Source organism: Choristoneura fumiferana, chromosome 21, assembly GCF_025370935.1.
Source record: "Choristoneura fumiferana chromosome 21, NRCan_CFum_1, whole genome shotgun sequence".
NCBI lineage: Eukaryota > Metazoa > Arthropoda > Insecta > Lepidoptera > Tortricidae > Choristoneura > Choristoneura fumiferana.
Genome location: NC_133492.1, coordinates 5,359,226 through 5,385,384, shown reverse-complemented (window position 1 = coordinate 5,385,384; position 26,159 = coordinate 5,359,226). Strand labels below are relative to the sequence as shown.

The 26,159-nt window shown below is 38.2% G+C and overlaps 3 protein-coding genes across 5 annotated transcripts; 2 read left to right on the top strand and 1 right to left on the bottom strand.

The window, feature by feature from the left end:
- The first annotated feature begins 974 nt into the window (after positions 1 to 974).
- fbp (fructose-1,6-bisphosphatase) lies at positions 975 to 10,592 on the top strand. Its single transcript, XM_074103843.1, has 6 exons — positions 975 to 1,219; positions 6,477 to 6,621; positions 7,445 to 7,551; positions 7,966 to 8,192; positions 8,695 to 8,873; positions 10,324 to 10,592. The coding sequence occupies exons 1-6, from the start codon at positions 1,044 to 1,046 to the stop codon at positions 10,498 to 10,500; spliced, it is 1,011 nt and encodes a 336-aa protein (XP_073959944.1). The 5' UTR covers positions 975 to 1,043; the 3' UTR covers positions 10,501 to 10,592.
- A 431-nt stretch (positions 10,593 to 11,023) lies between these two features.
- LOC141439557 (phytanoyl-CoA dioxygenase, peroxisomal-like) lies at positions 11,024 to 16,886 on the bottom strand. The gene is made up of 5 exons (XM_074103846.1): positions 16,611 to 16,886; positions 15,872 to 16,076; positions 14,460 to 14,633; positions 11,944 to 12,129; positions 11,024 to 11,328 (listed from the first exon to the last, which is right to left on the bottom strand). The coding sequence occupies exons 2-5, from the start codon at positions 16,070 to 16,072 to the stop codon at positions 11,077 to 11,079; spliced, it is 813 nt and encodes a 270-aa protein (XP_073959947.1). The 5' UTR covers positions 16,073 to 16,076; positions 16,611 to 16,886; the 3' UTR covers positions 11,024 to 11,076.
- Positions 16,887 to 17,883: 997 nt separating this feature from the next.
- MRG15 (mortality factor 4-like) lies at positions 17,884 to 25,690 on the top strand. Of its 3 annotated transcripts, XM_074104000.1 has the most exons (7): positions 17,884 to 18,179; positions 18,278 to 18,395; positions 18,475 to 18,587; positions 19,660 to 19,734; positions 21,003 to 21,065; positions 23,407 to 23,497; positions 24,527 to 25,690. In XM_074104000.1, the coding sequence occupies exons 1-7, from the start codon at positions 18,152 to 18,154 to the stop codon at positions 25,098 to 25,100; spliced, it is 1,062 nt and encodes a 353-aa protein (XP_073960101.1). In that variant the 5' UTR covers positions 17,884 to 18,151; the 3' UTR covers positions 25,101 to 25,690. The 3 variants fall into 3 exon arrangements, with proteins under 3 accessions (XP_073960101.1, XP_073960102.1, XP_073960104.1); XM_074104001.1 differs by lacking the exon at positions 21,003 to 21,065; XM_074104003.1 differs by lacking the exons at positions 17,884 to 18,179; positions 18,278 to 18,395; positions 18,475 to 18,587 and adding an exon at positions 18,967 to 19,090.
- Positions 25,691 to 26,159: the final 469 nt, after the last annotated feature.

Sequence of the window (26,159 nt, the reverse complement as noted above, 5' to 3'; positions counted from 1 at the left end):
ATTTTCGTTATAAATATAACATTTTGATTCTGTTTGTTTGTACAGTCAACTTACATCGTAGTTAAAAAGTTTGAAGTAGGTGTTCTTAAAAATATAGTAGGGGAGCCCAAGAGGGGATTTTGGTATTTACTCGAGCGTGTCAGATGAACTTAAGGAAGGATACTTACTGGCATCCCGCTGAGTACTTCTACCATATAAGTCTATATCGATAACGTCGATTTTTTTCTGCATTTAAAAACCGCTACGAGCTTGCGCCACTTCCAATCGTCAATCATTTAAATGGGAGCCTTTTTAGGGTTCAGTACCCTTAGTGTATGTTTTCGGTTACAAAATACGTCTCGATCGCTTTTGCATTAAAATCTCAATTTGTATGGAAACACGAACGATATTTTAACGCGAACGCAATCGAGACGTATTTTGTAAACGAAAACTTACACTAAGGGTACAGTTAACATCCCCTGTGAAATCTGACGCACTGGAATATTTTTTTATTATTTTTCCTTAATGTTCTTTGCTAAGTAAGAGCAGTTGGTACCTATCCTCATCGCAAATATGTGATCCACTTCGTTGTTACACCATCACATGCGTAGAAGGGTCACTATCCGAGAGTTTTAACTGCCTAATTTCCCTGGTCAATTTTTTTTATGAATCGCCTGTAGAATTTTATGACATATTCGATTATTTTTAGACGTCCTGTACTTCATACTGGATAACCTGGAAACTATAACAGAATCTTCTACCATGCCAACAAAACTGTGCCCACGAAAATCATAAGGAATAAACGCTCAATAAGCAATGACCAAAAAATGATAAGTACCTACCTACCAAGTTCGAAACAAATAAAACCACGCAGTAGGATAATTAAAATATATGATTATTTCATCGCAAAAGCCGCAGGAAAACACTAGTTCATAAACTCGAATAATGAAACTGTTTACTGATACCGGTACCGGCAGGCGGTAACCTTCACCCGGTCAGTGCCTCACAGTCAGCTGAGCGCGCGCGACGCCAGTTTGCTTTCGAACGTAAATAAAAATACAAAAATGTCGCAGCAAGGGCCAGCTTTTGACGTGAACGCGATGACTCTGACGCGGTGGGTGCTGACGCAGCAGAAGGCGGCTCCGTCAGCCACTGGGGACCTGACGCAGCTCCTCAACTCCATACAGACGGCCGTCAAGGCCATCCAATCCGCTGTGAGGAAAGCCGGCATCGCGAAACTGTTAGTATTTATTGTTTTCTTAAGTTACCCTCGATATACTCGTATTGTGGGGCTTGAAATATGTTAAGGGCACAAAGGGCATCTTCAAATTCTTCCAGAATATTTTATAATAATAATTTTATATTTAAATTTCCAATGATTGGATGAAAACCCCTGTAATGATTCAAAGTGGAGTCTCACGCCTTTGACGCGGTATACTTTAGTTAAATAATATTCTATACCTACCTACATACATACCACTCACAATTAAAATAATCGAAAACATTTACAACAATATAGTAAGTAACGTAACGTACCTATCCACACGACTGGTTAGATCATTTCCCCAAAAATCGTCTTTTCCTAGTAGGTAAATGATTTTAATTTTATCAAGAAGCAACTACGTTAGACAGAAGGATGGTCAAAATTGCCCAATGGAAAAAACCATCTTCTTCAAAATCCATTTTATTTATTCACTCATGCTCGAAGACTGTATACAATTCAGGGGGCTACTACGAAATTCGAAAATCGAAGCTCTTATCGTACACAGTCCCTCTCACTCGTATAATCCGATACCTTTAGGCTCAAGGGCGTAAAGGCACTCTAATCTCTATGGCATGTTATACAGTTTTTTTTCTATAGATCAGTATAATCCACGCAAGGAAATTTGCTCAAACGTGTTCTTTACGACCTTACGGCCTATGTTGTTTTAGTCCCTAAACATATTTATTTTCAAAATGTAGGGTATTTAGAACAAAAAATCGAATTATTTAATCATCAAGGCAGTAAGTATCATCATGTCAGCCGAAAGACGTCCACTGCTGGACATAGGCCTCCCCCAAGGCTCTCCACCATGTACAAAACACCGTAAGTATAAAGTATGTTAAAAAACACCGGTCTTAAAGCGACACATATATTTTTAAATTCCCTTTATTGCATCGAAAAAAATCTAAGGCATACGGCATAAAAGCTATAATTTGTTCAATGTTCCTTTACGACCTCCTAAATAATAGTTTATAAAGTAAATTTTGATTTCTTAAGACCGTGGCCAGCGTTTCCACCGGAGATGTGTGAGGATGTGTTGCGAGGAATATGTTTTTCATTAACCAATAGAAACGCTTCTTTTACCTCGGCTCGCTCCGCTCAGCTGTGTTTCTGAGCGAGGATTTCGATTGTTTAATTATAAAAACACATCCCTCGCAACACATTCTCGCACATTATTGGTGGAAACGCTGCTTTATGTTATAAAAAGTATGGAATATCTCGGTTATTTTAGGTACTCACTGAGACGACCTAATTGATCACCATAAAAAGTAGTTAAACTTTCCTATAGGTACTTACGTCAAGGAATTTAATTCATGGGCCACCACGGAACCTTTTCAAAGGAAAAGTCATTACGACTTTCTTTGTGAATGAATGCGATGTCAGTATGACGTTTACTGTGAAATGGTTCCATGGTGGCCATGACCGTACGAGACATTGAAAGCAAAAATTTTGATGATGTTACGAGTATTTACATCCTTTTGAACCAAAATAAGCCAAATGTCTTAAAGTACATCTGATTCAGGGCGTATAGCGCCCGTATCTCTACAGTGGGGCTACTACGAAACTCGAAACTCGAAGTTCGTATCGTACCGTCCCTCTCGCTCTCGTATTAAATAGTATAAGTGTCAGAGGGACCGCACGACACGAACTTCGAGTTCCGAGTTTTGTAGTAGCCCTGCAGTTTGCTTGCATCCAATTGGAGTACCTATGGGTTTGGATTGGAGGGTTTGTTCCGTCGTTTTAGGGTAGCGACGAAGACAACTTTCAAAAATCCCTAATTAGTTTTTTTTACGCCCTTTAAGCCACAAGGTATAGAAATAATATTAACGTAAGCGGGGCGGCAAGATACGAAGTATATTTATCGTAACTACAAAATAACGTCGGCTAAGCGAAAGTGGCCACCTTCACTTTCTTACCGAATTTGCATAATAAATAATGCTTAGGTACAGTTTCGTAATCTACATTTGTTATTGTGGCGTTGAGGTGTAGCATTTATCTGTTTAGGTATGACCCCAGCATCCGTGTTGATATCGTTCACAGAACTTAATTACGATACAAATAACACAATTATGTAATTAAGTAAACTTGCGAGTACTTAATTCAGTAAAGGTAAAGGTAACCAGCGAAGGAGTGGCCATATGGTCGAGGTGGCGATTGGCAGCCGGGCCCCAGAAGTCCCAGAATGCGCGGGTTCCCCATACCACTGGCCTAGCTTGCGGCGATTGTCACAAGCCAGGTCGTACAGGGGTTGATTAGGTTCTAAATAATTTATTGAGTCTGGCGTGGAAGTATTGGGGGGAGGCCTTTGCTCAGCAGTGGGACAGAATAGGCTAACAATAATAATAATAGGCGTTACTTTGCGGAGGTCCATTATTAATGAACTAAAACAATTACTTTGCTCACCCGCACGCGCGCTCATTAGGTCGCGGCCCGCAGGGGACCAAAGTAATTGTTGTAATTGTTTTAGTTCATTGATTAGGTTCTAGCCAGCTCTTGCGACAGCCAGTCTCGGGCCTCGCGCTTGTGGGGAGCCCACCGAGCCCTCTGACCCAGTGCGACCCTAGAGGCTTACCTCTACCTCCGACCTTAGTAAGGTTTAAAGTTGTGTACCTAATCAGTTTAAATGTGAATAATTTTAGATCTACTATTATCATATTTATCATTTAAAATCAAATATGATTTCAGATCAGGACTAAGAATACCACTTACCTAATAATTATATGGCTACTCAGTACCCACTAAGACTTGACTAAGTAAATAAAACTATTTAAAATGAAAAATATGTCGCCAACTCACTCACACAAGGAATAAACAACTCGATTTACTTACATGATTAAGTCAAGGATTGGTTTTGAAACTGCATTAAGTATTATCCGTTTATACTCGTACCTAATAATTTAGCCCTGTTTATAACTGTAAATTCCTCTTAATAGCTTCTTTAATGGTTACATAACTAGGCCATTGAATTGTTTGAGATATTTCATGCGTGCAAGTAGGGTGACGGCACCAATCATGGACATGTTAAGCACAGTAGTATCCAGTAATGGACAGCAAGGATTCAATGTCTTATAGCTCACCATTCATGAACCTTACCAGTTATGATCATCAGTTATTTGCACATAAGTGTTATTAGTTTTAGAAAAAAGTAGCGTCCGTTTCTTAATATTGGGTTAGCGGAAAAAATAATCCAATATTGGTTTGTGTCCATGACTGGTGCTTTAACCCTAGGTACCTTTCTGCAACGAATCTGAGTATTATGAATGTGTATCAAAAAAGTATCCATAGGATAGGATAGGATTAGAGCATCTAATATCGGACCTTTTTTCCAAAACCGGTATTTTTTCGATATCGAAAATTCAAATACCGGTTTTCCGGTATTTCGATATTTTTTCGATATTCGTATTATTAAAGTAAAATAAATGATTTTCCCGCAACAAAACTTTCCGGTACCGACAATCTTAAGTAGCTAAGATTATTTCAAATATGTCTTAAACTTTATTCGTGTTATTGGCTTAACAATAAAAATGTATCACTCCGATAAACTAATGTTTATTGATCGGTATATCGAAGTGTTGAAGTGTCTGTATAAAATCGCCACTATGTCAGTACGAGTAGATACAGGAACAGACTTCGAAGGCGATTCCCTTGAAAAGAGGCGTAAGCCAGGGAGATGGCATATCTCCGTAACTGCAGGGCTACTACGAAACTCGAAGTTCGTGTCGTGCGGTCCCTCTGTCACTTATACTATTTAATACGAGAGCGAGAGAAACCGCACGACCTTCAAATCTCGAGTTTCGTAGTAGCCCTGCTGTATGCTGCCGCTTTAGAAGACGCCTTCAAACTTCTGGAATGGAAAGGACAAGGCATCAATATGAACGGCGAATAATACGAGTATATCACTCAACTTCGGTTTGCCGATGATATCGCGGTTATGGCAATGTCGATGGAAGAACTAAGTACGATGCTCGAAGGCCTCAATCGAGTCTTCCAACGGGTACCTAGGCCTCAAAATAAACATGGACAAGACGAAGGTCATGACGAAAGTCTTTAACCAATGTGTGTTACCAGTGATGATGATGACATACTCGTATATATCCGAGACGTGGTGATTTACCATACGTAGGCCATATGTTGAAATGGGCTCAGAGTTGCTCAGAGAACTATGGAAAGAGCTATGCTTGGGGTTTCTTTACGGGATCGAATCAGAAATGCGGAGACACGTAGAAGAACAAGGGTCACCGACATACAGTACACTGTATTGAGTACAGGGCCCTCTTTCACCTATTAGAGGCCCTGGGCACAACATGCTGCATTCGGTAAGCCTGATTTTCAGGCGAGAGTAGAGTAGCTAGGTTATCGTTTGGTAATGGAGGAGAGACTAGGGGGCCCAAACCATCGCGGGGCCCTGGGCGCTTGCCCAGTGTGCCCAGTGGGGAAGAGGGCCTGCCGACATAGCCAAGCGAATTAACTCTTTCAAGTGGCAATGGAGGACGTATAGTACGGAGAAAAGATGTCCATTGGGGCCGAAAGATTCTCGATGTAGAACTGCGGATCGGCAAGCGCAGCGTAGGACGTCCACCAACGAGACGGACGGATGGATGACCTGGTTAAACTCGCAGGTTCACGGTTCACGGTAGATAGGTAGGAACACACTTCTAAAACACGACGCCATGCTACGCCACCTGACCCTTGTCAGTAGTACTAATAAATCCCATGCATTTACTATATGGCCAGGTGCAGATATTAAATAAGACACGGCACGTGATGACACGCGGTTTTGTCATAGGTACCTATCAAGGTATCGTTGGTAATCTTTATAAGTCGTAGTTTCTAATTTAATTTACTTTAAATAATACTACTAATAAAATAAGTAATTAATTTGTGACTTTTGAGAGTGTTGAGAGTGTAATACTCTATTAAAAAACCAAATAAATATTATTTAGAGATTAATATCGAAAATATCGAAATACCGGTATTATGCGATTTCAATATCGGTTGTGTTAATATCGGAATTTTGGTCCGATATTCCGGTTTTTCGATATTATCGAATACCGGTATTCATGCTCTAGATAGGATATTATAGGACTGTTTAAAATTGAAAACTTTAAATCATCTGTAATAGACGAACGATGATACCTAATCGTGATGATGATGATGACGATGGTGATGATGATGCTGATGATGATGATGGTGAATATATTACAATGTTGGTAATAATGATAGTTTATCACAGGCACGGCATCTCCGGTGACACTAACGTGCAGGGAGAACAGGTGAAGAAGTTGGATGTGCTGTCCAATGAACTGTTTGTGAACATGCTCAAATCCTCATTCACCACTTGCCTGCTTGTGTCGGAGGAAAACGGGGAAGTGATTGAGGTAAGGATCTATGTTTAAGTACCTATCTTAGGCAGGTAAAAATATAGCCGTGGTAGCAAGGAAGGACTCTCAAGCAGAGAGAGTCGTGGGTTTGAGCTTAGGCCCGCATTTCTACTGGCCTTCACAAACGGACTGCAATTAAACTGCAAATGCTGACTGCGCTACATTTCTAATGCAGGTAAATGCAAGTGCAGATTCAGAACTAGAAATAAGAAATGTACTATGGCACTATTTGATTCCTGATTCACGGTAGAACGTTCTCACATTAAATTTCATTGTTAATTTCCTTGTCATGCAAAGCAATAACTATTATTTTGAGTTTTTCTGTCAAAAGATCCCACAGCAAGTTACGATTCAGTTGGTTTGATATAGTAGTTAGTACCTACTTAAGAAATTTAACCCTTAAATTGGCAGTGTGCCACACGAGTCCCATCATTCTAGACTATCTTTTTGTATTTTGATTTAATGTAGATTTTTTTGGAATATACGTAATGTAACGACGAGGTTTGAATCATGAACTTTTTTAAATTTTGACAATTTAAGGGTTAAACAAAACAAGCGTTTTTTGTGTTACTTAAGGGGTATGCTCCTGGTTAGCTCATGAGCAATGTCCCGTTAGATGGCGCTGTTATCAATAGTTCCTTTTTTCAGGTTTTTTTCGTAAATTATGAAGAATTATTTCACCAAAAACTAATGGCTGGAGTATCTAAGCGTAACCGATTTTTTGACCCCACACTCGAAATGACATATGAAGCTATGCGCGTTGTCCGTAGGTTTGTATGGAATAGCAACCCCCTTAAATAGGTACTGCTTGTTTTTCTAGGTGGAGACTGAGCGTCAAGGAAAATACATCGTATGCTTCGACCCGCTCGACGGCTCCTCCAACATTGACTGCCTCGTCTCTGTTGGCTCCATCTTCGCCATTTACAAGTAACTACACCTTCTTACCAGGCTGTCCATAGACGACAGTTGACTGGCTTTAAACATCGAAAGCCTATTTCCATTTACAAGCCAATATGACAATCAGCCTAATAAGTAGTTCTAGTTTTATTCGGATGTAGTCATTAAAATGGTAAAGCACTTAGTTGGTCGAGTATACATACATACACTACGATGACACAATGTGTGTGGCTACCAATAAATTTAAAATGCAAATTTTCTAGACACAGATCCCACTGATTTTTCTATCTATACTTTCTCGTAAATGTCGGGATATGTCGCTTCCATTCCATACTTAAAGACTTATCCAGCACCAGCTAGTGACAAACAGACAGCAGGGTAGTAGACCGCTGTCTATTGCCGCTAATTTCAGCCAAGACTTTCGAGTGCACTTCAAAATTCCAGGAAGCAGTCTTCTGGAGCCCCATCCGTCGCCGACGCGCTCCGACCAGGCCATGATCTGGTAGCAGCAGGATATGCCCTCTACGGCTCTGCTACTATGGTTGTGTTGGCCTTGGGCAAGGGGAAGGGGGTCAACGGATTCATGTACGATCCTAGCATCGGGGAGTTCATCCTCACAGACCCTAACATGAGAGTGCCAGAGAAGGGGAACATTTATTCTCTGAATGAGGGTAAGTTAGGTTGCCTGGATGTAATGTTTGGAAATTTTTAAGGTTACCTGGAGGGAAAAACTCAATAATGAAGATAGGAAAATGTACTCAAAGGAAAAGTTCCTTAATTTATTTTAATAAAAAAATAACGGAAGAAATGGAATGTTTACGTTTAATGGTCTTCCTTTATGTTATTTACCATGTGTTTTAGAGATACTTGATCTTTAAGCTTACCTAATCCTGTCGATTTATGCCATAGTCTGTTCGATCCCCGGGTGAGGTAAGTTTATTTCCAAAAACCTTTCATGCCGTTTTGTTTCTTTCATTCCGAAAATTTTATTATCTTCAGCATTAAGGCTACTCTCAAGTGGCGTTAAAAATTTCCACTTGTACTTATAAGTAGGTAAGTAGTAAGTACAGTCGAACGAAGTTCACATTTACCGAAAATTCGGTAGATCTCAATTTACTTACAGAGGAAACTGACACTGTGATCACCTCGAGCATGTTGTTAAACTAATTCCAGGTTACGCAGCGGAATGGGAAGCAGGCCTGGCGAACTATGTGCAAGAAAAGAAGCATCCGAAGACCGGCAAAGCTTACGGAGCGCGGTACGTCGGCTCCATGGTGGCTGACGTGCACAGGACCATCAAGTACGGTGGCATCTTCATATATCCTGCCACCAAGTCTGCTCCCAATGGAAAAGTGAGTCTACCTAAACTAACACTAAAGGTGGCACCATAAGACTACCCTTTTTCCAGATTATTCATTATTGTCTGTAGACAAGGGTCATCTCGACTCTAAAAAGTGATCTGATTCACTAAATCCAGCTCCAATACCAGAACCAACGCCGCTTATCGACTCCGACTTTTTTATTAAGGTTCTTTCGAGATTAATTTGAGCATTAATTCGTATGCAGATTCCGTTCCGTTACAAATCCGTCCGGATAGATTCGGTACCGAGGTACTGAAGAATCGATTCATCATAATGAATCCCTTAAAGTCAGTGAATTTCTTCTATGAAACGAAGCGAACGAAAGCTAGGTGAGTGCTGAGCTGAATCGCCGATTGTGGGCCGCTCGATTTAAGTAATAAGTGGTAATAGGTTGGTCGGAGTCAGTAATTCCTTGGAGCCGATAAGATTTGAAAGGAACCGACAGGGATTCAAACCATTTGGCTCTTTTGAATCTTCAGATACGGATTTATCCATCTCAAATTTTCAATGCTTACTGCGTTTCTAGTTAAAACAATACAAATAAGCAAAATTGAAAGTACTTACTCTACACTAAAGCGCGTAAACCTTATGCAATGGAGTAGAATAGAAATTGGGCTCACATCGTGCTCGACTTTTTGCCCACCAGCCACCACAACTATTTCTCCAACTACCTAAATACCTACTTACTTAGCAACAAAGCGCATTTTAAATATGGGGATGGTTTGAACCGTGAACGTGACTAATTTGATTTAGTATCTTAACTTATGTTATTTTTTATAGCACATTATAACTTGTACTGATTAAATATACAGCCAAGAAATTAAATATATTATTATCAGGCATATGACTTGCAGATTTGGATTCATATAAACTGAATTGATTTGTGGAGTTGTCAGTACAGGAATCGATTCTTAGGATCAAAGTCTGATAACGACTTTTGATCATGTAAATCACGGTATCAAAATAGATAAATATGCTGTTCATATTGATTTGATGATATTTTAAGATAACGTTCACTCATGGCAAATGGGGGCGTGGCTGTTTTGCATTATATTATCGTACCTAGATACTTCTATATTTTGTTAACTACGTCACTCTTTCATTGGGGGTACTACGAAATTCGAAAATCGAAGTTCGTATCGTACCGTCCCTCTCACCCTCGTATTAAATAATATTAGCGTTAGCGGGACGGCAAGATACGAATTTCGAATTTTGCACTTCGTATAGGTAGTAAGGTATGGGGCCTGGTGATAGGTAGTATAATGAATTTAGTTACGGGAACTTCTGGTTCGCAACGCATCGGCAACGGTACTTATTTACCATCAGGTGGCCCTTTTGATTGTTTGCCACCCTATTTCATTCTTAAAACTGTCCCTTGTGCTATACCAGGTGAAACTTTAGTACTTTCAAAGTATCGTTAATCGAAATCTTCCATTTTCAGCTCCGTCTCCTCTACGAATGCAACCCGATGGCTTTCGTAGTTACCGAAGCAGGTGGCATCGCTAGCAATGGTAAGATACCAATCTTGGACATCCAACCTACCTCTATTCACCAAAGAGCACCGTGCTACCTGGGCTCGAAGAAGGATGTGGAAGAACTCCTGCAACACTTGAAATGATCTGGTATTTACAGCTAGTCAGCTTCTTGTCATGCATGATTAAAAGGTAACTAAAATTGTTGAAGACTGAAAATATACGTATATTATACTAATCGTTTCTTTTATTTTGAGTTTTGAATAAGATAAAATTGTTTTTTATCACAAAATCCAAAACAAAACTATTGTTGTGTAATTTCTTACTTCTCCATTAGATTTTTTTGTAATAAAAATTACGACCCCCTTTCTATAAAAGAGTGTGAAACCACAAGAGCTGTGTCAGGTAGCTAAGCGGTGTGTCGGTGTGTGAAGAAAAATACGCCAATAATATACCTACCCAATACGATTAATTACTTAATTTTCCTAGCCTGGCTCAGCACAGCTTTCCTATTGGGTAGACTTTTTTCACGAACAACGATTCCCTACAAAGACTGTGCTAGGGAATAAAGGGATGATTTAGCACAGAGTACCTGACATGGTTGACTTTACCGACATGGCCGATTTGATTGCCGATTATGGACATGTATTATTATAAACAAACTTAACATAATGGCAACAATAAGTATATTTATGTATTCAATAACCTAAACAATCAGTCAATCAGTGCGCGAAGCGCTCGTTCATGGAAGCTTTTTTATAATCATTCTTTCCTCGGAGCACCATATCCTGGCCCTCGCTCTGATGGATCTCAGAGATCGGCTCGTCGTCGGCAGCCCTGGCTTGGATGAGGAACATGCACCGCGGGCGGTCGGACAGGTTGCGGTAGCTGCCGTGCAGAGTCAGGTACGAGAAGATGACCACGTCGCCGCGCTCCGCGTACACTGGGGTTGCTTTGTCGATGGGATATTTTTCCTGTGGGTTTAAATCACGGGCCAGTTAATATCAATTGACCTAGTCACTAAGTAAGCAAAGCTTGTGTTATGGGTACTACTGGTACTAGATAGATGCATTTTTAAATTATATTATTAAACAAACAAAACTCGAGTAAACATTCGAATTTTTTACAAATGTCTGCTCTGACCGAGAGACTTTACTTACAGGGTCGATTACACATTGACAGGGTCGATTGTATCGTATCGAATGATGGCACAAATTTTAATAACGTTTTGCCAAACTGATAGCTCGCGATTAGTGGGCCAATCAACTATTTTACCGACACTTTGGGCGTCTTCTGCGTTACCAAAATTGTCTCTGGCGTTACCAAAAAATCGTACTTCCAACAAGATATTTCACGGTTTAATAGGTTGAACTTACGTAGGACTGCATGTATTCATGTACACCATCTATTAAATTATAGAAAAAAACATGTTTACTTACAAAAATCTGCAATTGTTTGAAAAATGTCGCGGACAGATTAGTGTCGGTAAAAAAGTTGATTGACCCTAGTACCTATGTTTTACTGTATAGGTAGGTAAGGGAGAACCATAAGAAATAATCTACGAATGGGAATCGGTCAGGTAAGCTTACGGGGTCCATGTAGTGGATTGAGCCTCCGTAGTGATCCTTCTCTTGAAGCACTCCGATGTCCTCGAGCGGGCCGTTTTTATGCGAGCCGGGGTAGATGCAGAGACCGCCATTCTCCGGGTCGATCTTGTTCATGTGGATGAACGCCGCCACCATAGAGTGCTTCTTGAACGGGAAGTAGTGGTAGTCCTGTGGGGAAATTAACAGGTCTAGAAATCAAGTGCTGGTTTGTGTGTGCTTCTTATAGTAGGGGAGCCCACGATGCTAAATCGGGATTTACACGAGCGTCATAGAGACCTATTGGGTTGCGAAGCAAAGTATATATGATAAAAAGAAAAAATGACATATAATATATACCTTTTCATCGGTGGGGGGGGTGGCTATAGATTTTCAAAAATGTAAAAAAAAAATGTTGCATGGACATACTCGAGCGCGTCAGATATTGATATCATCCATATCCTACGTATTTACGTAAAATGTACGTATGTTAATCTCATTGTTTCCATGATGGGGGTGGTCGTACGTAAGGTTTGAAAAAAAAAACGAGCGCGTCAGACTTTCAAAGGGGATGTTAAGTGAACCTAATAAAAAGTTCTTATATAATAATCTGACAATTTGGATGTGACGCAAACTCGCGGTCTTTATTAGAATGTGCAAAAAAAAAATCGTCATTTTGAAATACTCAAGCGCGTCAGATTAAGATATATATGGTTCATCTTTATGCCCTAGACGTGCTTTCTCATAATCTGACGATTATCTGGAGGAATTCGCCTAATCTTACAATTAAAATTTATATTTTTAAATCATTGAACTTGAAAATCTCAGGAACTAACATACAAAAGAAAAAGTGTATGTTTATTTAAGTAGAATACTTGATTTTGTATTTATAAGAAATAATGATAAACAATTTTTTCTTTGAATATTCTTTTTTAATTATCATCTTCATCGGTAAAATAAGCAAAAACGTTGGAAATACGTTGTAAACAATATCATGCCACGAACGAGTGTGTGATCAGCTGTCATGGCATCATGGCAACAGAAACCAGAGTGGGGACGGAGTCAGAGGAATAGCAACGCGGAGAGGGGAATATAGGCACCACGTAGCTGCACGCATTAAACTTTATCGATGAATTTTTATTACTTTGGCTTGTGAAAATCGTCAGATTATATATTTTTCGTAATCCTTGAATTATTCCCTTCAAAATAAAATGTAGCCACTCGCGAAAATGTCGAGATGACGTTTTTTTACAACTTTGTAGCTCTCCCCTTTTTTACGTCACTCCCAAATTGTCAGATTAGTGGAATATACACGTTTTAGCATGTAACTAACTCACCCTACCTTAATCTGACGCGCTCGAGAATTTCAGATGATCAATTTTTTTTACTGATCTGATCGTTTATCCTTGACGGGCGGCCATATATAAGGGCTCATATTTTGGTGGAAGTATTTAAGCGGGTACAAGGTATCCCCCTGGATACTCATCTGACGCGCTTTTGTAAATCCCGAAATCCCCGCTTGGGCTCCCCTACTTTAATAATCGTGTCATTTTTTTACGCATAAATAGCTCCTCGGAAAAAAAATGCAATTTGGCTTACCAACACAGCACTAAGGTCTGATTTTTTTTGTGTTACTACTTATATAAAAAAATAGCCGTTGTATCATCTACGAGTACCTACGACACATGACACATAACCACGGGATAATGCTGTACCATATGGGATATTTACCCGTATGGTACAGCATCGGTTTGGTGCTATTCTAGGAACCTAAACGTAGGTATAACACAGATTTAGCAATGTGGTGTGGTGTCATGTGAGAAATGTGTTTGTCGTTGATCTTGCTCAGGTCAATAAAGTTTAAAGGTGAGCCTGTCTATCTTTAAGGGGCTGTTTCACCATCCATTGATTAGTGTTAACTGACGGTTAAATGTGATGCCGTCTCCGTCTATTCGAACAAAACAAATAGAGACGGCATCACATTCAACCGTCAGTTAACACTAATCAATGGATGGTGAAACAGCCCCTTAGACTTACAAACGACAAGGAACGACAGTAGGCACATGCGCAATAGTCCACTGCGAAGAGGACCTATTGCTGCAAAGGCGTACATACAGAACAGCATTGGTTTTTCATCGGAAAATACGATGGCAAACGAAGTGTTAATCAATTATTATTTTAAATTAATGATAATAATATTTTAATAACCATTAATAAGGAACTTTATTATTTAGTGTCAAATGTCAAAACGAAAAATGTACGACTGTACGATGGATACTGAAACTAATTGAGAGAGCACGATAAATACGAACTTTTCCGATAAAATACGATAGAAAACCATAGGCACTACATCTGTATACACTAATCCATTTCACCATCCATTGATTAGTCTTAACTGACGGTTAAACTAGATGACGTCTCTATTTGTTTTGTTCGAATAGACGGAGACGGCATCACTACCGTCAGTTAAGATTGTCCTATTACTGTGGAAAGCCTTAGAAGAACGGAAGTCTTTTCCAAACCTGGTGCATGACGTACGGCGCGCCGATGCCGGGTGGCTTCATGTGGGCTTTATTGTGATGCAGCAGGATGTCTGACGTTCCCATGACGCTCTCCAGCGCGTCCAACAAATTCTCGTTCAGCAGCATGCGGGTGAAGGCCGCGCTGTGGAACTGGAGGTTGTGGATTGACTGGACCTGAAATTGAAATACTATTAATTTATTGAATCAGGCGTAATTTGCGGAGGTCCATATCAATGAACTAAAATAATTTCTTTGCTCACCCGCGACCTTAAGATTGCTAAGTTTATGCAAGATATGCAGTTCCTCCACCTCTACACACAACACACAGAAATCACACAAACCCATCTATCTCCACCACCACACTGCACTAACGCGTTTAGAACGTTTAGAACGCAACCAGAGCTCATCTTCAGAGCAACACAACACAACCGTACACCATGCTACCAGATGTTAGACATGTGTTGTTAGATGGTGTTATGAGATGTAACGTGTGTCATAAGGTCGCGGGTGAGCAAAGAAATTCTTTTAGTTCGTAGAAATACAATTAATTGCACGGCAAATGAAGCTTTGATGGGCCATCCTATTATTAGGTAAGTGTCGATGGTGTGAAATGCCGTGACCTGTGATAAGATAGATGATAAGATGATAGGTCATTCCATGAGTAGGCTAATAAATGAGTAGGCGAAATATAGGGCAACCCTCTAATTTTAGCACAGCTATAGCGATTTAGGCATTTTTAACACCAAATAAAGTACATTTACTTACATTCATAAAGTATCATTTGGTGAACTGGGCCTAATGAAAAAGACCGTGGGTACCAGTACTCTGTTATAAAATAATACAACTATGCCGTGTTTAGGCTTAATGGAATCGTTGTGAGATGAACTTTGGCTAAGATCAAATCACTAAAAAGCATGAAATTTTTTTTTATCAAAAAATGAAACCGACTACAAAACCCTTGACAATAATTTTCTACTAGTTTGAAGTCGGTGCCACAGCACGAGCCAGCAGGAGTGATTGAAGCCCAATATATATGTAGATGAGGTAGATGACATAGTTCCACTCCTGCTGGCTCGTCCTGAACTGCTGAGACATCGACTTCAAACTAGTAGGAAATTATTGACAGGGTTTTTGGAATTGACCCATTTTATTTTAAAAAAATCTCCATGGTTTTTGCATTTAAAGATTAGATAAATTAAGATGCTGATGCCAATGGTGATCTTTTAGAAACGCATGAAAGTGGACAGCGGTTGGGAAAAAGATCCGTTGAGAGGTTGGGGAGAAAATAGTGAAGATATCTTTTTTATAGTCTTCTCATGCTGAGAGGAGGATTGTGCCCTGCAGTGGACGTAGGTATGTATTGTAGGCCGAGATGATGACGATGATGATGATTATTTTTATAATATACTTACAGAAAATTCTTCATTGTTTGCTAGCTTTTTGACGTGATTCGTTATCCAGGACGTTTCCAGTTCAGGGTTGTTCTTCAGTTTAAATAGTCTAGTGTATTCAGCAGAGTATTCGTCCATTTCCTTTTCCGTAAAGATGTTGCTGAGCTTAATGTAGCCATTTTCTTTATAGAACTGCACTTGCTCCAGAGTTAGCTTCACCATTTTGCTATAATGTTAGATTGTTACTAAGTAATATTTTCGTCATCTAGCCTAGATCACATTAAACAGGTACCGGTACCTACCATAAAAGTAGGTATACGCAGAATTTCTTTGCAAATGTGAACAGATAGATGCTCCTAACGCCCAAGTCAAATTTTTGATTTATGAACATCAAACTTTATGTCATTTATGATAGAGTTTGATGTTCAAATTACAATAAGTCCTTTATAAAGGACTCTGGGCATTAGGAGGATAAGCATTTTAATATGAAATTACTTATTTTTGTAAAGTCCAAATTCACGTAGGTACCTTAAAAACTCAAAAATCCGGAACTTTCGAGTACCTACTTAGATAAATACTGAAGCAGAAGATAGATTTGCGATGTGATTTTTTTATGTTTCCTTTGTGAAGAATGCTCTTCGAAAGTGGAAAAAAACTGTTAATTACTACACTACAACATTATACTTAGCACAAAATAAATTTTCGGTAGCATTAAATTTCAAAGTTAGTTATTAAATTACAAATTAGTTTCTAAAAATACCTTCAGTTAGAGTGCTGGGTCCTTCTCTTGATTCTGCCACAGCAGCCACTGAATGATGGTTATAAGGTGAAGCCATGGCTTTTTAATCTACATTTATGTTATTATAACTATTAAAATTTATCTTAGTTAGATACCCTTTGACTTGCCTTTATCGAGTGATAAAACTAAACTGGATCTGGCTTTAAAACAAGTGAAACTGTTGCTGTGGCTGATAGTGTTAATTGACTTTGTATGTTCAATCTGTCGTTGTTTTGTTTATATCTGCCTCGTCATCATGATCATCCCAGGCTATATGTACTATGACGCACTGCTGGGCACAGCCCTCCTCTCTGAATTAAAGGGGGGGGGGGGCTGTTGCATACCCCTTTATTAATGTGTGCAATGCAATATTTATTATTATTATTATTATTTAAATCCTAACCTTTATGGACCTAGATAAAGTATTTGTTATTAATAATAAGATAGATAGATAGATAAAACGTTTATTTGTTACTGCAAACACACACAATCAAAATTACATAAATTAGAAAAAAAAGAACAGTCCTAACATAAAAGTAAACAATTTTCAATTGTTTGTGTGCGCTGCAGTAGTGCAAAAGGGCCACAAAATTATTCTAATTATAAATAACCCCGCGTAGCTCACCCAAAAACTATGAGATTTGACATTTCGGAGACCTCACGCTACACTAGCGCCTCTAGTGGCTAATTCATACGCGATAGCCCTCATTACTGTATGGTTTACCCCTACCTACACAAAAAAAAAACATGAAAATCGGTCAAGCCGTTTCGGAGGAGATTGATCACACACACTGTGACACGAGAATTTTATATATTAGAATTAGAAGATTGGTTGGAAATAGTTATTACAGTTTCAATGAAATGAATAGCTATCGCTTTTAAGCAAGTTAAAAGTTATGTATTAGTAAATATTACGATTTTTTGGCGCTTTCAAAATAATGCCTTTCAACGGTTTGCCGCCTATAATAAATCGGCTCAGATGCTCGAAGTGGTGCCATCTTTTGCCGAGTAGTTACATTACTTAAAACCCCTGTAGTTTTCTTTTTACACAGAAACAGGCTTGCGATTGCCCACAATCAGGCCTAGCTAATAAAATAAACGTTCTTTACCTGGTACAAATATACGTGACCAATGTAGCTGATAGCCTTAATTTCCCATGAATGCTGCTGTCTTGGCAGGCCTTCTTTCGGCATTTTAAACAGTGAGTGAAACACTCCAAAGGCAAACTAAACGTCAATGTCACACGTCACTAAACTACTATAACAACGCTCGTTCGTTCGTTTCGTTCATCAAATCAATCAATGCAATTGTAAATTTACACTTGTATTATTATTACTTTTCTTTATCAACCAACAAAAATTCTCAAAATTAACAAAACAGAAACAGCTGTAATAAAATCTCTTTTAAATAGTATATATCCTACTATACACCGAACGTTATTGAAAAATTTGTGTCCCGGTATTCTATTGATACAGGATACAGACTGACTTGTCAGACTTAGGCTTAGATTGAAGTAAATAAATATGGCACCGAAGCAAAAGTTCGCTGAAGGTAATTTTCTTGATTTCTATTTTAATAACTGCAATTATGAGATAGCTAAACGAATTCGAGCCTTCACGAATTACTGGATGTTTATTTATTGCTTTCAGGCGAGAAAGTGTTGTGTTTTCACGGTCCCCTAATATACGAGGCAAAATGCCTAAAAAGTAATGTAACAAAAGATAAACACGTTCGATACCTCATTCATTACGCTGGATGGAACAAAAAGTACGTATTTAACTTGTGGAATAAACTGGGAGTTTTTGATGAGGAAGTAATATAACCTAAATTTTGCAACTGTCTTCAGCTGGGACGAATGGGTCCCTGAAAGCCGAGTGCTTAAGTATAACGAAGCCAACGTGCAAAGGCAGAAGGAGGTGCAGCGAGCACACTCGGCGCAGCCAGCAAAAACAAAAAAAAGTATGTTTCTGACCATAGCTGGATGTAGTTCTGCTTAAAAAATACGACCCACGCATCTCCTGTTCCGAAATCGAAATTCAAAACTGACACGTGGAGGTTGGATACTTTTCGGCGCAACTACATCCAATTGAAAGAATGATGCTTGAATTCTGACTATATTTTTTTAATTAACATGAATATCTGTGGTATTGTAGGGAAGCTTGGGCATTCATTTGTTTTGTAGACAAATCCACTGTTATGTCAATGGCTACTCTGATTTACTGCTAATTGTTTGACACATAAATCAGTAATATTAAGCTGTATTTATGTTAACTTGTCATTAAGTAATGTGATTGTCATTATACTAATTGAATGACTTGCCTACTAGTTTGGTAATCAGTTACCTATCTTAGTTGTAGTGTTTTTAGTGTTTGCCTTGCTTTTTGGGAGTCAACTGTTGGTCCTTAGTGACAATATGGGCTTACTTTTAAACTGTTTAACTGTCTTAAATGAAGTAAATAATGGTAAGAAATTATTACATTTGGAATTATTTCACAATTTTATTTACTAAATTAGTAATACATAATTATCTTGATGCAAATTTAAGTTACTCTCGAAATTTAGATAGATTTAGGGCTCTATTTATAAAGGCAACAAAATCTGTTGAAGTTAATGATTGTTAATGATTTGATCTCAATAACAAATGTGTTCATAGAGATTTTTCATAAATCGGCCTGCATACAAGTATAACATGAAAGCAGGTAGTCATTTCTTTTCAAAAGATGCATTTCAACGGTTGAAAGGAGAAATTGACTAAGCAACATTTTAGTGAAAATTTTGAGACAGCTCAAACAACAGAGAAAAATTTACTGATTCCGAACATGTATATAACTCACTATCTTAAAAAATGATGCTTAGTCAATTTCTCCTTTCAACCATCGATTTAATTCTTCTTAAAGTGCCACTCCATTATGTTATTAGGTTGGCCGTTCATTCATTTGATAATCACATAACTAGATTAGATAACTACGGTATAGAATTAAAATGTCCAGTATTATTGTGTCATAATATTTTTGAAAAAAATGTTTTCCAGCACCAGCAAAAGGTCGTAAGTCTGAATCGGCTGCCAACACAACTCCTGGTCGAGAGGAGACATCCACTCCTGCTGGTAAATACTGGATACTGTCACGGTTTTTTATTATCTTTACTATTATTTGTTAGTGATACTGCCATATTATACTGTAGTGAATATTGTCCATGAATATTGATCTATGGGTCTAGCAGCCAGGGCAGACAAACATATCACACTCCTACATCAAGAGTACCTTGGTATGTCAATTCAAAATAATCCACCATTTTAATTTAAACCTTCCTGAAATTGAATTAAGTCTCGATCAAAATGAGGTGTATTATTTTGAGTTGCTTTACTCTTGATCTAGGAGTGTGTTTTATGCCTTTCTAGTAAATTACCTTAGCATTATGTATGTAAGAGATGCATGCTTTATGTCCATGCCATGATAAAAATAAATGATTAAGAGTTACATCCAAATTTGATCATATTTATGTTGATTCATGAATGTATTATGGCTAGAGCGGTTCATGACTTATTTGTGATTGTAACTTAGTCTAGCTGTTTGGCAGTTACCTTCTATGATCTATAATGCATTTGACAACTAACTCTAATCTGAACTTGCCAACACTGTTTATTATTGCGATAAGTAAGGTACTGATAAAGGATTTAAAAGTTTAAATCTGCCTTTGCAACAAAAAAGACTGAGAAAGTAGTGCCATCTCTTTCAGTCTTACGGCAATTGCCGACGCTATTTTCTCTGTCATGATTCCAAATTAGTTACACTCATTTTGGAGTTGGTTGACACATTTTAGTGTGGTCAAAGTATGATAAGGGTGTATTCCAACTTTTAAGTCCTTGGGTACTGTACTGGTTGATTACAATTTGCTGCAGTATCATTAGCATATTGCTGTTTGAGCATGTCCCTGAGGCTGTAATTTCACATATATTTTTGCAAGAGTGTTTAGTACTAAAGTATGTAGATTTTCTAATCTTAATCGTTTTTGATTAATAAGTAATACATAAGTTAAAGTAGCCATAGCCAGTAACTGTTGCACTAATCAGATAAATATGTTGTACATTGTTTAAACTATGGAAATCACAAGACTAAGATGTAAATTTAATGTTGATAACATCTTAAACTACTTATCTAGAGCTAGATCCGGTATTTCTGTCACAAGGGAGTCGCAAAAAAATTACTACATGTAAAGAGGCTAGCAATAAAAAAAAAGATTAAAATCTTTGAGCTAGACCATACTCAGTATCCAATGCATTTTCGTTTGTGCATTGTTTAGTGAACTAGTGGCTGCATGTTGCAAGTGGTGGTAATTTACGTGCAGAATATTAAGGTAGCAATGTGTTCACAGCGACAGGCAAGGGGCGCAAGTCGGAGGCCGCCCGCGACGAGTCTCGCGCCTCCACGCCCGCCGGTACTGACACACATACACACATAATATACGCATCTCATATCTGGCATATTCATATGTAAAACGTCCCACCACTGCTCTAGGTTTTCAACTTAGTAATAAAGTATGCTAAGGTCAGAGGAGAAAATAGTGTTTTAAATTAAGTATTATGTAAAAAGTGTTTTATTTTTTTGATGTTTAGAAACATTTTTACAGTTTTTATTATCAGGTTTCGAAAACAGTATTTTGCTGTAGTACAGTAAAAAGTATTAAAGAGCAAAAAAATATAATGCGACCATTTGATTGAGCGGCTACAGGGCAGACCACTAGAATACCACGATTTTTACATACATACAACATACATAAGTCACAAATAATCACTTGCAACTATTCGTATATCAAAATATGTTCGTATAGGTATTTTGTGACACGAGACTAAACAGTGATCTCTTTCTATAGAATCTCTCTACCCATGACAAATTTTAGTTGTTGTTTGAGTGTAGGTACGTTTTAAAGTTCATGTATTCAACTAACTCCTTAGAAGTTATGCATGTGTGGCAAAATACTAATATGCATTTTGGTTTACCACATAGCTCGCATGATAAACAATCATTAATATTTAGGACACTATAACACATTTGTTTACACTTATTAAGAAATCATAAGTTTTTTAATAACATAATAACAAGATGCTCAAAATACTCAGGCCCTGAGAAAAGATTGTTTATTGGATTAAAATTTGTATTATTCTGAAAAAGATTTGATCTTACTGCTATCTCGATTATGTAATCAGTACCTGGGCGACCAAGCTCCGCTCGGGCTAAAACTCGGTAACCAGCGTTTTCCCAGAGATAAGACCAAGCTAGATCGATTTTTCATCCCGGAAAACCCCTACATACCGAATTTCATCGAATTCGTTGGAGCCGTTTCCGAGATTCTGATTATATATCCATACTAATATTATAAATGCGAAAGTGTGTTTGTATGTTTGTCAGTCTTTCACGTTGAAACGAAGCGACGGATCGACGTGATTTTTGGCATAGAGATAGTTTATGGGCGAGAGAGTGACAAAAGGCTACTTTTTATCCCGAAAAATGCACAGTTCCCGAGGGAAAAGCGCGCGATAACCGAATTCCACGCGGACGAAGCCGCGGGCAAAAGCTAGTATATATATATATGGGTCAATCAACTTTTTCTTGTTTATTAATCTGTCCGTCCCGTTGTCCAAGAGACAACAGTGACAGTTTCATAAAAAGACTGCTTTTATATATGTGACAATTGTAACTATGACAAAAATGTATATATGATGAATTTTAACCACAGAAAACATAGAAACTCGTGGTTTTAAAGAGTTGTCCAGGGGACGTAACTATGGCAACGAGGTACAAGAAAAAGTTGATCGACCCATATACAAGAATTGCTCGTTTAATGGTATTAGATAGACTATTGGTAAATTGGTACCACTAACTAATCAATTTAAATACTTTACTTTTTATGACCTGTCAAAAAGACATCACACTTATTTGCATGAATTGATCTATTATCTGTTAACATTTTTTCAACTACTACTTGGACTACTATTTTTTATAGTTAACTACAGTTTACCCGCGGCTTCGCTCGCGTAAACTATTCGATCAGTTACGATAGTTACAATGGAAAAGAACAACTGTCCAAAATTTCAAGTTAAGACCAGCGGTTGTTATTTCGAGATTTTATCCCTATCCGGTCGGAATATCGGGATAAAAAGTAGCCTATGTATTATCCCAGATGTCCTGCAGCTATCGACATATCAAATTTCATCCAAATCCGTTCAACCGTAACAAACATACACACACACACAAACTTTCGCATTTATAATATAAGTAGGATTGTTTTTTTTTTTCTGAGGTAAAATGTAGTGTTTCTAGTGTTCCGTCCGTTGTCCGGTGAAAACGACGGACGTCTACAAGCGGCATAACGAGGACACGATAATATGACGCAGTTGCGTGGACTCATAATCACGGGTAGACTACACAGCACGGGTAGAATTTGCGGGTAGATGTTGTGTAGACTGTGCTCGGTCTACCCTCATTCTTGCGAGTCGATTATGTGCATCCACTACCATCGGACGCGTTCTCACCTATCATTCGATTCAAACAACATTTTTCTACACAACATTAACATCTACCCGCAAATTTTTCACTCAACCAGTGATCATGATGCGTGCAACTGCGTTGAAATATCGAAAGTTCATTGAAGGTTGCATCCCGTAAAAAATATAAGTGAAATACTTAATAGTAAAAAAACCTGTTGTTTTTGAGCATCTTGTGAAATCGATTTACGGTACTGCAAATTAAACCACAAGTTTAATGTTTTGTTCTTAAAGGTAAAGACGCGGAAAGCACTCCGGTGGCAGGCAAGGCTAGCAAGACTTCTAGCAAGGACACCCCGGCTGATTCGGGCTCCGACCAACCCAAGTAAGTAATAATCATTTAAACTTACTGGCTTTATCCTGCGGCTCGGCTCCATTGGAAGAATAAAAAGCTTTCTATTCCGTGATAATTTTGAATACGGAATAATGTCTTCTTAGTAGTTCTTAGTGTACCTGTTTGTCAGTCAGTCAGGGTCAGCTCCAGTGGTTTAGGCGTTTGCGTTGTCTGTTAGTACACGGAAGTAGGACCTAAAATTATATTTTGCTCTCGTTCTTTTGAGACAAATGTGAGCAAGAGAGTACCTAATGTGATTTTAGGTTCTGCTTTTGTGTCGTTTACTATACCTAGTCCTTTGTAGGTATTAATGAACACCAATGACGCCTAATAATATGTCAAAAGCAGTTTCTGTGCTCTTAGAGTCTTCTATCCAAATCGGCTACAGATGAGTTTAGACGTTGCGAAATGTTTAATTGTTATGTTTTTACGTTGCTTGCATTCTGTTAAAACTTTATTCTTTCTATTACCTTTGTCAGTTTTAATGTTCAAATGTACCATTTTAAACTATGTCACTTTCTAATTGTGAAACTAAAAAATTGGCACCCTTTCGCAGACTAGAATATTTTATGTAGAATGTTGTTGTTGTGGACATCGACGATCTGTCGAACGCGAACTTGGCATGAATGTCTATTAGGCCAGCCAAGCAATTAGATAAACAAATTAACTGTTGCTCAATTCGTTTTATTACAAGCTTAAAATAATAATATTATAAGCTTGGAATAATAAGCGTTTTCCCAGAGATAAGACCAAGCTAAATCGATTTGTCGAATCGTTGGAGCCGTTTTCGAGATTCTGATTATATATATACATATATACAAGAATTGCTCGTTTAAATGTATTAGATTGATAGATTTGATTACTGAAACAGTAATGTAAGAGAAAATCAAGATTAGAAGAATGAAACCTATAAGGGCTTTAGTTACTTCTTATCCCATATCAATCTCGAAATTTTCTGAGTCTGCTATCTTGAACGCAGAATAAAGCAATATACTAATTTGTAATGCGATTATTTTACAGGAAAAAACGCGGGCGTTTGGACTTGTCCATTGAATCCGAGGAACAATACTTAGCAAAAGTCGAGGTAAAAATCAAGATACCTGAAGAACTAAAAGTCTGGCTGGTCGACGATTGGGACGTCATCACTAGACAACAGAAACTGGCCATTCTGCCCGCCAAACTCAGCGTCGAACAAATCGTCGACAACTATCTAGCCTTCAAGAAGTCCAGCAAAGCACATAACCAAGCAAAGGAGTCAGTCCTTGTCGACATCACCGAAGGAATCAAAGAGTATTTCAATGCGACTCTGGGATCCCAACTTCTCTACAAGTTTGAAAGGCCCCAGTACAGTGAAATACTTCAAGAATACCCCGATACACCAATGGCACAAATCTACGGTTCTATACATCTGCTGCGACTGTTTTCCAAAATGGGACCCATGTTAGCCTATACGGCTTTAGATGAGAAGTCCTTACAACATGTGTTGACGCATATACAGGATTTTCTCAAATACATGGTCACTAATAGATCGACGCTCTTTAATTTGCAAGACTATGGCAACGCAACGCCGGAGTATCATAGAAAGGTTCAATAGAATTAATTTTGACTGAATGTTTGTGGAAGTATTTGATTAGTAATAATGTTGTTGAAGTCTATTACGGTTGTAATAGTTTTGGCGTCAGATTTAGGATGAGGAAGTCTGTTTTGTCTGAAGAAATATTTATGGTACCTAATAAGTTTTTTGTGGAAAATACCAATTTTAACACCTTTTTCGTTGCCCTAACTCGATTGCTTTGTCATTAGATCTCTAGAAACGTATGGTCTACCAATTAAGTGCTTTATCTTTTTTTATAACAGTTCCCTACATGTGACCCGTGTCAAATGTATTTGTGACTGGTAGTCTTTAATGTTTAAGTCGTACATTTAATATTGAACCAGGGCAATTGCACTGGGCAGAGTTCGCGTTCTACGTACTGCTAGGCGCCCCTGCGGGGAGTTTTCAGTTGAGAGCCATCACCACCGTATGACCGGCGATCTGCCATTTTGAACGCGCGTATAAAACGAAAAAAAGTTTTTGTTAAAAATTTAATTTTTAATACAAGCTATTTTGCTGAATACTTTTTGTTGACTGTACTTGCATTGTCATCCAAATTTCAAGTCACTGCCGTTAACCCTAGAGTTTCAGAGTACAACCTCCATTTAAATTAGTTATTTTTGTCAATTTTAGGGTTCTGGCAAATATTTACTTTTCCAATAGGGTTGGCAATTGGCAATAATGTTTAGGAATTGCTAAGTGAAGGTAAAATGGTATTTAAAAGCCTAATGATTGTATTTATAGGTGGCAAAAATAGTGCTTCTTATTTTTGACTGAAGTCAGGATACTTTTTCCTATTTATATTTGTTCTATAGTAAAAAAATAATGGTAATTTTTCCTTTTTAGATAAAAGTTGCTATTTTGCATGCTGATAGGTTGAAGAAGGATGTTGTTTCTGACGCCAAACTTAAGAATCGCATTTGATCTAAGAGTGGACGTGCTTAAAAACATTATAATGTGGCCTGGCAGACCTGTGACAGAACGGGTGCATTATGACTGGTTCTTGTAGGACTCTACACTATCAAATCCAATATCGGCGACGGAAGTCAATACGGTTTT

Bases quoted from the DNA above. Each gene is read 5' to 3' on its own strand.
- fbp (XM_074103843.1), top strand. From the start codon at position 1,044: ATGTCGCAGCAAGGGCCAGCTTTTGACGTGAACGCGATGACTCTGACG. The intron at 1,220-6,476 runs GTTAGTATTTAT...AGTTTATCACAG, and splicing joins AAAGCCGGCATCGCGAAACT to GCACGGCATCTCCGGTGACA. The intron at 7,552-7,965 runs GTAACTACACCT...TCAAAATTCCAG, and splicing joins TCCATCTTCGCCATTTACAA to GAAGCAGTCTTCTGGAGCCC.
- LOC141439557 (XM_074103846.1), bottom strand. From the start codon at position 16,072: ATGGTGAAGCTAACTCTGGAGCAAGTGCAGTTCTATAAAGAAAATGGC. The intron at 14,634-15,871 runs GTAAGTATATTA...TTTCAATTTCAG, and splicing joins CAAACAATGAAGAATTTTCT to GTCCAGTCAATCCACAACCT. The intron at 11,329-11,943 runs GTAAGCTTACCT...TTAAACCCACAG, and splicing joins CAATCCACTACATGGACCCC to GAAAAATATCCCATCGACAA.
- MRG15 (XM_074104000.1), top strand. From the start codon at position 18,152: ATGGCACCGAAGCAAAAGTTCGCTGAAG. The intron at 18,588-19,659 runs GTATGTTTCTGA...AATGTTTTCCAG, and splicing joins GCCAGCAAAAACAAAAAAAA to CACCAGCAAAAGGTCGTAAG. The intron at 19,735-21,002 runs GTAAATACTGGA...ATGTGTTCACAG, and splicing joins GGAGACATCCACTCCTGCTG to CGACAGGCAAGGGGCGCAAG.